Source organism: Toxoplasma gondii, chromosome XI (assembly GCF_000006565.2).
Source record: "Toxoplasma gondii ME49 chromosome XI, whole genome shotgun sequence".
Taxonomy (NCBI): domain Eukaryota; phylum Apicomplexa; class Conoidasida; order Eucoccidiorida; family Sarcocystidae; genus Toxoplasma; species Toxoplasma gondii.
The window spans coordinates 5,781,854-5,792,739 of NC_031479.1; the positions used below are offsets into that span (position 1 = coordinate 5,781,854).

Consider the following 10,886-nt stretch of genomic DNA (forward strand, 5'->3'; position numbering starts at 1 on the left):
AGGGCGCGGGCGCCGGATTTTACACAGCATGTCGCTTGGTCCAGTAGATTTTACATTGGCCGCGATTCTCACCTCTTGTTTTGCTGCGCCTCTCGCTGACAAGGGAATGACTCTGTACCGCGGTTCTGTTGAACGCCAAAATTTAGGGCACCTCCTTCTTTGCCTCTAGCGAAAAGCACTCATTTGTCTAAGAACCGAGATGTGAACACGGTTGCGGCCAGCAGACAGCTGCCGCATTCGCTTTCGATCTGTATCCTGAGTGCTTCCAGAACACCTCAACATTCGATCTGAAAGGTGTGAAACTGAATAATGCTAAGCAGGGCTCCACTCGATATCGACCACAGAACAAAGATAACAACTGCATCCGCTTTGGAGCGACCCGGCACGACGATCTGTTGCACTGCATCCAGAGTCTTGTTGCGGTGTCCATACACCCTGTGCACCTGATTCTCGATTGTTCGCTTCAAGAAACTCTGCATGTGGTCACCGTTACAGAGCCATACAGCTGACAGGCGCTGGCCGTTACGTCAGTATTCCAGGAATAAAGTGGACAGCAAAATGATGCACACTGTCTGTTTGAGGCAGGCCACCTTTGGTGTGGCCTTGTGTATTGCAGCAGCTGCTCTTTTCGCGTCGGGAGCAGACGAGGTACACGGTTTTTTGTCGGAACCCGATGAAGTAGTGTCACTGTCCTCAATTTGCAGCCATTCGGTCGCTTTCGATTGAAGGCACCACGGTTCCTTCAAAGCCCCGTAAGATAATGTGGAACACACTGATCCCTCTGGCAAGTTTCCACCGGGTCCCTGACTCAGGACTACGACGAGAAGTCGCCTGAGGGCATGCTTTCATGGACGAAGGACTTCCAGTATGTGCCGGCCAGGGCAGCGGAGCCTTTTGCACCGGATTCTCCTATTCATGTACCAGAAAGAAACGCCGCACAGGAGCAGTTCAGAGGCCTGCACGAACAGGAGGTACTCTGACAGATGGCTGAAAGCGGATTCATTACTACAAATGACAGCTTGCAGAATGAACTGTTCCGCGCCGAGGAAAAAGGCCCCGAAAAACTTCCTGAGGGAGTCCGCGTGGCAAGTGGACTGGCTGTTGATGACGTTGGCAACCAGTCTCAAGCCTACGGTCTGGCCCCCGGAGAGATTTCTATGCCAGGAACAGTCCCCCTTTGTCGCGCTTATTCGAATCCGGCCCTCTCTATCGCAGGTTTGCCGTCATCAGGGTGTCTCAATGCCGTTATTCGTTAAATAGCAACGATTCTGCACATTGAGCAGACTGGGGATCGCCTGCACAGTGGGTTACAACGACCGAGTTCGGAGTTGTTCGGTTGACTACAAGTGGAGTGGCTCCCGGTAAGAAAATCCAACCGTACCTAAATGCCCGCGCTCTGTGGAAATCCTCCTACAGTTTCGGCGCCCACGACGCTGTTCCTCCGAGACCATGAATGCAACGCAGCCGTTGTTTCTGCTAATATCCGGTGTGAAGATAATTCGGTGGCGGGTTTGGCATTTCGGGCAGAGAGTGACGCGAACATGTACTCTGTTTTACTCGACACCCCACGAAAGGCAAGACATTTCCGTTAATCTTTATATACCAGAGCCTTGCGTGAACGGCACCGAATCCCAGGCGGTGTCACTCAACAAGATTGAAGACGGCAATCCCTCCGTGATTTCAGAAATCTTCATGTCGTACCTGCACCCCTACATGCGACATCAGCTGAAAATTGTGAGACCTTGACAACCAGGATGAGTGGGACGTACAGGCATTCAGTTCCATCATCAGGTTGACCATGGAAAGGACGGAACGATTCAAGTCTACTTGGACCAGATGTTGGTGCTTACGCACTCGGCGCCTTACACCGGTTGGCATGGCTTATGTCTTGTACAACATCCCCTCTCAGCCACTCCGTCTTTCTCTAGGTGTCGGCAATACCGGTGTTTTGGTGACAAAGGGGCACGCGTCATTCGATAACTTCCAGCTCCTACCATGATGCAGTGGATAAAAAGGACATTCCGCCATTCTCGATCAGTCAGAACAGAATTGCTGGCTGCGTCTGGGGTTGAGAAAAGCTGACCAGGAGTACTCGTCTGTCGCACACGATTCTAGCTTATTCATGTAGCCTCGAAAACCGTGCCACTAACCCGTGTGGCTACAACTAGTAGTGTGACCCTTCCAGCCTTCCCTGGTCCGGTTGGGCGTGTGTCAAAAGAAAACACGATTCCTAAGTGTGACATTGTGGGTTCGCGCTGGCTCCATGAAAGCGTAGACATTACGTCTGCCACGGGGAGAGGATCACACACATCAGAGTTCAGAGCTTCCTCGGTGCGTGATGGTGTTGTTCCGTTACTAAATGCTAAAAACTCACATAACAGAAGTGCTTCCTCGAGCATTTATGGGCATCACTACTCGAGAACAGCAACAATCAAGAATATCTACGACATCAGTGCATGATCGTTACCCGGAAGAACCCTCCACCTAGGATACTGACCATTCGACAGCGTCAGCTGACCTGAACTAGAGTTGAAAGCGTGAGCGAGAAACGCGCACCTACCGAGCAGGAAATGCAGTAATACATGGTTGATGACAGAGACGCATAAATACGACAGGCAAGTTAAAAACTGGTTTATGAAGCGGGTGGGATTGTCCGGTCCGCATGGCTGGGCTCGGGTCACTCCCCCTCCCCAACAGTCCTAGCGTGCACCTCCTGGGGCTCCCCGCTGTTTTATAACCTGTCTCCGAAGGAATACATTGAAGCGAATACGTTCACAGACGATTGACACAACAAACAAAGGGCACCAACGCTACGAACACCGCGAAGGGTAGATGAACCCTCCACCATGGCACTCCTCGGCGCCTCTTGTGAACAACTGCCGAAACGTCACATTGGTGACGTTCTCGTTTACTGTGATGCGTCAGATGCTGCTCCGTCCTCTTCATCGCTTGTGTGGCGCGGGCTTTTATGATGGAGGCCAATGAAGGATTTCTGTGAAAAAACACATGGAAGAATAGCAAGTGCTACATCTGTACTGGTACGTGGACGCAACAGAGCCAGTGTGCCTTTTAAACTGCACTTACCATCGGCTCGAACGTCCTCGCGAATCCCTTGAGAAACTTGTGGGAGTGTGCCCGCCAAGAGTCGTATTTCTCGTGTATGCTATTCCGTAGCTTCTCCACGCTCTCATCGAAGTTGACTCCCTGCACGCAAACGCAAACTTATCTTCCGTTTTAAAATCCTACTGCACGAGAGAGCGACTTGCTTAGGCAGTCGCTCCGCAAAGCATAGTCATCCGTTATAATTTCCGAGGGCATGGCACGTCCAAACGCATCAAGAAAAAGCCACGGCTTACAAGTGGTCTGTCTGTCAAGGTAACCTTGGTCAACTCGTCGGAAACTTTTTCGCCCCAACGCTGCATGTTCTTCTTCATCTGCAACAGAGAAACATACACGCAACATCGATTTTGCACGAAAAGCGCAACGGCGTGAAAATGACAGTTTAGTCGATCATAAGAACAACCTGAACTTACCTTGATGGCATTTGCCGTGGTAAACCCGATATTCATATCCTTAGGTGTGACACCCCTCTGAAGAGACCTGAATTCGACACAGAGAATGTACTCGCACAGTGTTCATATGCACGTAGATTGACCACCAGCAGTTCTAAAGCATACACGTGCGTCGTCACTTCGAAGCGTCCTTCCTACCGGTCTACGTAGTCTTCGTAGTTCTGCAAAATCCTGACAATCAAGTCAGTCGTTGAGACACCTGCCGTCCGTTTTGTTGCCTTGAATTTTCCCTGCAACAGAATTGTAGCACACACATCCGACACCACGCTGTTACCGTGCTATTCACAGCACTGCTGGATTTCTTGCAAAGAGGCTGATCTTACACGGACCACGGATCTGATGAGCATTCCTCACCGCTTCTTTCAGCCAGCCGTAGATGTCGTCATCTGCAGGCGCAGTCTTCTTCTTCTTTCTCTCTCCACGCTCCTTTTTGTCCTTGTCTTTTGATTTCTGCACTGCCTGGTATGGCTCTGCATCATGAGCTGCAGTCAACGCGACCCAAAAATAGAAGGCTCCGAATAAGAATATGCGATAAAATGGTGGACTCGTTCAGAGCAGAAATGGTCCACATTTGACTAGCGAGCGAGGCATTCAGCTTTCCCAAAGAGAATGCACTACCAGTTGGACTATTGGCTTAGAACTTAAACTGGTTTGTTTCAGGATTCCCGATTTGCATGACAAGTTTGAAAATTCTCGTTTTGCGTTAATCCAAAAGGTTTTCTCGTAACTGATAGTTCTCTGGAGTTGACAGAAGTCCGTGCTTACCGACAAAGTCGATCTTGTGCTCCTCGATGAACTCTGGTGTGAGAATCCAAGGGCACGGAGCGATGACTTCGTCGACCCACTTGATGTGGCGCAGCGTCTCGGCTCGTTCAGTCATCGTTTGAACAGTCTGACCCTTCAGTCGGTGCGTGTCTTCATCGGACGCCACTCCGGCAATGAGGTGGACATTTTTGAAAAGTTTTTTCGCCTGCTCCAGCTGGCGCATGTGGCCCAGATGCAGAAGATCATAGACGCCTGTCGAAACGCACAGAAGCCTCGCATTTGCACATCCTAAACATTCGAGTTTGTCCTGTCGTACCGCCTCTTTTTTCCTTTTCCTCGACCGCGCACTCACCATCAGCGTACACTCTGATGGGGCGGCCCCACTCGTTCGGGTCCGACGAGGTTTCACGTTCGCGTTTCATCTTTTTGGTCGGTGGCTCGGGTGGAGGGTCCGACTCTTCTGCATGAGTCTCTTTCCTCTTCGTTGGTAGTCCGTCAGAAGAACTGCTAACAGCCTGAAGGGCAAACGTGCAAACCCAGCGCCGTGTTCTGTGTAAACTCTTTGGTATGCAACCGAGTATCAACGCAAATGCACATAATTAATCCTTGTACGGCTTGCACCTATCCAAGAGGGGCCCCAGAATTCCCTGTTAATCTCTGTGCAATCGAAAAAAAGCCGCTGGAAAAACGACGGAAGGCACCTCGGAGATGGGAAAGAAGTCGTTCTTTGCGCTCGTGGGCATTTCGGGAGCCGCCCCAGTCACTTGCCTGGTGTCACAGGAGACTACAAGGACAAGAACAAAGAGAATCGAGGTTTCCGCATGCAGACTTAGACACTTCGGTTCGCAAGGACGAAAAAGACGCTGGGGCTGGACGAGAGAACTACGAAGGGACGGGACGCATTTCGACGAGAAAGTCTGAACGATTGGAGGAAACTATCTACGCCGCGTTCACAGCAGCATGCCGGTCTTGTGGATGGGGAATTGTCTAGAAGCTTTTGACACAAAGAACCCAAAAAGAGAAAACGGACGGAAACACGTTGGTCCCCGGAGAACTACGCTGCGGAAACGAATAAGCCAGCTAAGGGGCAGGTCCGGTGATCTGTGCAGATTTTGTGCGGTCACGGTCACTCAAAAGATTGTCGTTTCCCCCCAAAATCGACGGACAGCCCTGCTTCCCGTGTACACGCTGTGGCTTGCAGTAGTCTCTAAATGTTTCGGCTCTCGGACGCCGTACCTCCATGTTTGCACTGAACTTTAGAGGAGGACCTCCCTCCGGGGCTGTCCCGCCTCCGGTAAATGCCAGATCGATCAGTGGAAAAACCAACGCCAGAGAGGGGTCGGGAGAATCCGGCTCCGCAATTTGTTGACGAAGAGAAAGATTCAAAAGGGATTTGTAGTCGCCAGAGAGTCGCCAGTCTCCGTAAATCTTTCGCTACGGGTTAGGCTGCCGAAGACAGCGAGGTGACCACCTCAAAAGAGAGCAGCGGAAACTTCCTGCATGCAAACGATCGTTTGGAAGACAAGGAGGAAACGAAAACATACGTTTGCCAAAATGAAGAGTCAAAGTTTCGTCCCGAAAACGAGAGAGGCTGGAACCAAAGAATCCTCGCCCGGTTTCGGCGTCAGCTGTGAGGTGCAGAGGGAGCACCGCACAAGAATCCCCAGTGTGAACAGACGACACCGTCAGACTCAGACCGTGTCTGACTTGGAAAAGTGGGCGGGTTCTGGTCCTCCAAAGCAAAAGTCAAAGTATTTTTCTTCCAATGTTCACGACAGAGCATCGCCGGAAAGGCCGAGCAAACCGGCCGCTGCGAAAAAATGCGCCAAGGGGGGAAAGTCGTCGCTCCGCTGTGCCTCACATAGAAAAGACGTCCTGTCTGCGGGTGGAAAAACGATTGGTCTCGCCCGTTCCCGCAGTCGCGAGAGGCACAGCTTGACGCGAAACCTGCAAAATAAAAAAGAAAACTTTCCCTAGATACAAGAACTTTCAGCTTTCAAGCTCGGTCCTGCATCGAGTTGTGACGATTGCATCTGACCCGATGTGCTGTCTCCCTAAGACAACTGCACGCACGCCTTGGCAGTTGCATTTCTCGCGGAACAGCGACCTTTCTCCAGTGACGTTTTGTGAAGTAGCTTCATGGGGTTTGCCACGGTCACGACCTTTCTCCAGTGACTTTTTGTGAAGCAGCTTCATGGGGTTTGCCACGGTCAACAGAGGACCGTTTACTGTGGTTTGTCCTTGACGTCTTTTGTCCCCGGGCCACATTTCTGGCAGGACACCACTGCAGTTGTGGGCTCCGAATTGTTGAGGACAATGGAAAACTCACTGACAGGCATTTTAGACGTGTCCGAAGCCAGATGCGAACAGCAAGTACGTCGTGTTCAACGAATGCGCAAAACAAGATGGCGGGTATCTCAGGGGGACGCGTTACTACCCATGTACTGTGCGAGTGCTGGTTCTGTGGTTCCTGAGAAGGCACTGGGCTTGCCGGAAGTCGAATCAGCTCTTTTGACCCTTTCTGGTCGAGTTCCGGATTGCGAAAAGGCTGTCTGACAGAACGGCTCCCGAGAGGAGCGGAATTTGGCCTCGTGAATTTACAAAGGCTGCGGCGCATCTGGGGTCTGCGAATTGATTTCCACGGTTGAGAGTGTACAAAAAGGATGCCCGGATCAGCTTCACTTTGCAAAGTTGTTGCAAGGGTTCGTTTGCCACCTGGTCTTGAATGTGTTATGCCGTCTACAATCTCGCCTCTTTCTATCGCTCTGTCGTTTCATGCAAGACTGACGCCACTTCCCAGAGTGAGAAGCGACAGTCGACAGAACCGTGGATTCTCGCAGCATGTGTCCGTGGAGGTTTCGAAATATGACGAAGTGGACTTATTTTCCGTCTCTGCATTCTCGGACTTTGGCTTGTGTGTGCATTTAGGATGGCGTAAACGACCCCGCGGACTCCATTATTTCCTCCATAGGGAGCAGCTTTGCCGACCTCAACAACATGATCAGCGAGCAACTGAACCAAGACTTCGAGATAGCCAACTTGCTACCCTAGTAAGGCGTTTCGCGCTTCTGGAGAAAATCCTGGGTCCAGTTACGAGGTTTCGTTCTTCCGAATCAGAACTCTGCTGCTTGCCGCAGCGCCCGCCACCGTCTACGCACGAAACGGGAATTCGACGGTGTCGAGCCAGAGCGTCTGTGGCGTTCAGAGACACCGACTGGTTTTTCTCGAGTCTCTGCGTGTTTTCAGTGGAAAGTTCATCAGTGACATCCTCGGCCTCGCCGTCGGGTACTATTCCTTCGAGAGTTCCTGCAGAGGCGGTGAATCGTATTTGGTGAACACTGTCCCGGCGCCTATCCACTCGCTGCCTCCCAATCCGTTCACTGGCAACCTGAGAGACAAAGAATGCCGTAAGTGATTCAGTTTTGTGTGGCGTCCGGCTTCTTTTCTGGAAGCGAGGCGCCTCCTCTCAGAGAAGGCAGCAGAGTTCGATCAACCTGTCAGCAGCGTCAGGATTTAGAGTGACTGAGCTAACATTCGCCGCCGGTGCATTGCCCCAACCCACGACACCTGTTCGCCAGTCTGGTTGGTGACCAGCAAACAGGCACCTCGGTTTCCATAGAAACTCAAGAGGGACCCTGGTGAGTCGCCGTGGCTCTTTCACTAGCGAAGGTTCAGGAGACGCGTCACAGTACGAGGCTGAAATCCAACGACACTTTTCAAAGGCAGTGTTCGTACACTACTCACGTGTCCAGTTGAGCAGACAAGTCCTTGCGAGATCTGACAGAAGGTGCGTTTCGCAATTTTTGTCGCCCGCACACTCTGGGTGAGTAAGAAGGAACAGTGACCGCCGAAAAATCGGGCAAAGGAAGAGTTAGGAATGTCATCCACGTTGTGAAAAACGATCCTTGTTCTGTGCATGTTGTGACAGTGCTAGAGTGCATCAGCGCGATGAACACCGAGGAGGACGAGCTCAGAAGAAAGGACCTCTATGCGCGGTACTGCAGTGAATACCGAAACTGCGTTTCGCCGAAAGAGCTCTTTCTCTGTGCTGCGAGACACAACCGCGAGATTCAACAGTTGCTTGCCATGATTGACGACGAGATCGGTAAGTGTGGAAACGCAGTTTTTTTTTCGCTCTAGCAGTTTTCTCGGGATGCTTTGGTGCATTTCTCTGGGCGACTCTTCTGTGTAGGGACACGCGCGTGCACTCAGGGTGCGTCGGCGCCTTTCCCCCCGTGGTTCAGAAGAAATGTTTGTCTGCCAGGAGTTGCCAACATGTTTAGCACATAGAAGTGAATCTGAGGCTGAGCACATGTCTCTAGAGACGCAGAGAGCCGCAAACAGTGCAGAAGGTAGTCTGCCTGCTCGAGAGTTGACTGTGTTTGTCCGCTCGGTGTGTAAAGGGTGTCTTCTTGGTGCTCGGCAGCCGCGTTTCTCTGTCATTTATCCTTGTTAGTTTGTAACTGAGAAGTCGTGTTGGCATCAAATCATGCTTGCTGGAAACCGGGGTGAAGCGACCAGGGTTTTGTGAACGTGGGAGATGACATCCACCAGAAGGATTTTCAGGCGGAATTTGTTCTTTTTTTACTTCCTCCGCTGTGAAATGCCACGTATCTTATCACTGACACATCCGTTGTTGACCGCTATAGCAACGCGGGTTAGGGTAGACAACTGGCACTGGCGTTTGCACCGCTCCGCTTTTGTGAACAGAGAAGCCGCAGGAGTACAGATTGAAGCCGACCTTCAAGACTCGTGCGTCTCGACCGTCAGAAGTTCCTGAGGATGCCAACCAACTGGAACAGCTATTAGTGGCATTGAACAAAGGACACGGTGAGGAAGTGAGAGTGAAGGAGGAAACTCGGGAAAACAGTGGTGAAAAAACGAGGTCTCTCCGACCCCTTGTGCGTAGATCTTCTCTGCGTGTGCCACAAAGCGCGGAATCGTTGAGACAATCGGTTAATGCGGGAAAATCGTGTTTTTCGCGACTATAGGGGAGGTTTATCTGAAAAGAGCCTCCACCCCTATGGCGTTTATCATGGAATTCTCGTGCGTCTGTTTTCCTCTTGCTCTCAGGCCTCCTGACACCGAGGGCCAACATCTAACGTGCTCATCAGAGCCAGCGTCTTGCCAGGAAAAGTGGACCTGGCGGTAACGACACAACGCAGACGAGCTCTTCGTGTGAATAGTTCCCCTTCTTTAAGAAGCAAACGTTCTGAATTGTCAGTCTCGGTTGCCGCAACTCACAGCAGTTCGGAGCACAGGTGCATCGTACCCATTCCATCAACACGGGCTTTACAGTGCGTTCACTGCACAGACCCACGCGCGTACCCGTAGATGGAAAGCAAGTGGCATTTAGAGTTGGAGCTTCAGTGCTTCTATTTTGAAACTATTCTATATCTGCCTGATTTCTTTTGAACCGGTTTTTGGGGAAAATTCCCAGTGTTGGGTTTTGGCAAAAACGTAGCCAGATTTTGACGAAGTCAGCCTTGCAGAAGAAACGACGACCAATAATGCAAGCGTGGCCATCTGGTCCGTCTTTCTTTGACGAATTTCTATTCGAAGCCCATTGCTTTGTAACTGAAGGCTATGAAATATGTCTCGGAAAGGGCGACACAAATGCATCACGGGGGGTGAGTATCGAGCAGCAGCAAAAAGAAAATACTGCGCCCGCGTGCCATAGACAACGGCCACCCTCGAGTCTGCATCACGGGTTGTCTGACGTTTTGACGGGTTCAGTAGATGCATCCAGAACAGTGCTGCCACTAAAGAAGCTGTGTTTTTCTATTTCAGGTGCTCCGCCTAAACTTTTTCGTAGTGGTGCTGAGCTGAAGGATTGTGTCCAGCGGACATCCCGCCGCGCAGAGACGAACTATTCCCGAGATTCTCTGAACCGTTCTAAATGATGTTTTCTTGTCACTGGACGTAACCGCGTGGCAACCGGAGGCTGCCGAGCACCACTGCAACTGCTGCAGCTGCGATCCTCTTGGGGGCGTTACGGCTCGCTTTCTGAGACCCTCGAGAAGAAAGTGTATCTTCCAGTCCAGTGGGGTGGTGGTGTAATAGGCAACTTGGTAGACTGTATCTCATAAAGGGAGTCATAGTCAATAACCTAGGCTATCTTCAGAAACGGCATCCAAGTATTTTCTGTTCATTGTACCTTGGAAGTGCTTTTTTGTCGGATCGCAGTCGTAATTCTCATATACGTGATGCCGGTTTTGTACGGTAGTTACAGTCACTTCTTTGCACCAGTCCGATTGGATGTTCAGAAGTCGCTTTTCTGAGAACCAACGCGAGAACCTGTTTCCTAGCACCATTAGTGAAGTGTTTTGGTCTGACGCCATTAGGGTGTTTTTTTCGAACTCATTCACCACTGCTGTTCACCAGTACGAGTCTAGGGAAAATGAATGTACAGGGTTGCGCGCGGTCCTAATCTTCTCACTGCGAACTGCCGTGTAGAATGGCACATGGTTCCTACAGCTTAAGTGGAACACGTCCGACATCTAAGGTCCCTGCGCATGCACCATCTCCCAGCGAGGAATCTGTGTCCAG

The 10,886-nt window shown here is 51.1% G+C and overlaps 3 protein-coding genes across 3 annotated transcripts; 2 read left to right on the top strand and 1 right to left on the bottom strand.

Annotated features, from left to right (window-relative positions):
* Positions 1 to 477: 477 nt before the first annotated feature.
* On the top strand, positions 478 to 2,515 carry TGME49_216940 (hypothetical protein; the record flags this gene model as incomplete). Its single annotated transcript, XM_018779758.1, has 9 exons — positions 478 to 648; positions 705 to 752; positions 813 to 971; positions 1,026 to 1,215; positions 1,284 to 1,361; positions 1,417 to 1,574; positions 1,636 to 1,734; positions 1,792 to 1,870; positions 1,929 to 2,515. 9 exons carry the CDS (start codon positions 478 to 480, stop codon positions 1,997 to 1,999), a joined length of 1,053 nt encoding a protein of 350 aa, XP_018635272.1. The 3' UTR covers positions 2,000 to 2,515.
* TGME49_216930 (cholinephosphate cytidylyltransferase) lies at positions 2,255 to 6,104 on the bottom strand. Its single transcript, XM_002370960.2, has 9 exons — positions 5,574 to 6,104; positions 4,690 to 4,852; positions 4,338 to 4,589; positions 3,927 to 4,054; positions 3,711 to 3,802; positions 3,534 to 3,600; positions 3,357 to 3,434; positions 3,085 to 3,204; positions 2,255 to 2,992 (listed from the first exon to the last, which is right to left on the bottom strand). Exons 1-9 carry the CDS (start codon positions 5,577 to 5,579, stop codon positions 2,909 to 2,911), a joined length of 990 nt encoding a protein of 329 aa, XP_002371001.1. The 5' UTR covers positions 5,580 to 6,104; the 3' UTR covers positions 2,255 to 2,908.
* A 184-nt stretch (positions 6,105 to 6,288) lies between these two features.
* On the top strand, positions 6,289 to 10,648 carry MED8 (mediator complex subunit MED8). Its single transcript, XM_002370959.2, has 6 exons — positions 6,289 to 6,710; positions 7,266 to 7,387; positions 7,584 to 7,744; positions 8,266 to 8,442; positions 9,048 to 9,167; positions 9,411 to 10,648. The coding sequence occupies exons 1-6, from the start codon at positions 6,654 to 6,656 to the stop codon at positions 9,437 to 9,439; spliced, it is 666 nt and encodes a 221-aa protein (XP_002371000.1). The 5' UTR covers positions 6,289 to 6,653; the 3' UTR covers positions 9,440 to 10,648.
* Positions 10,649 to 10,886: the final 238 nt, after the last annotated feature.

Coding starts and splice junctions, on each gene's coding strand:
- TGME49_216930 (XM_002370960.2), bottom strand. Junction 4,590..4,689: donor CATCAGAGTGTACGCTGATG/GTGAGTGCGCGG, acceptor GCGTTTCGACAG/GCGTCTATGATCTTCTGCAT. Junction 3,803..3,926: donor ACGGCTGGCTGAAAGAAGCG/GTGAGGAATGCT, acceptor ATTCTGTTGCAG/GGAAAATTCAAGGCAACAAA.
- MED8 (XM_002370959.2), top strand. CDS start 6,654: ATGGAAAACTCACTGACAGGCATTTTAGACGTGTCCGAAGCCAGATGC. Junction 7,388..7,583: donor ATAGCCAACTTGCTACCCTA/GTAAGGCGTTTC, acceptor GCGTGTTTTCAG/TGGAAAGTTCATCAGTGACA. Junction 8,443..9,047: donor CATGATTGACGACGAGATCG/GTAAGTGTGGAA, acceptor TTTTGTGAACAG/AGAAGCCGCAGGAGTACAGA.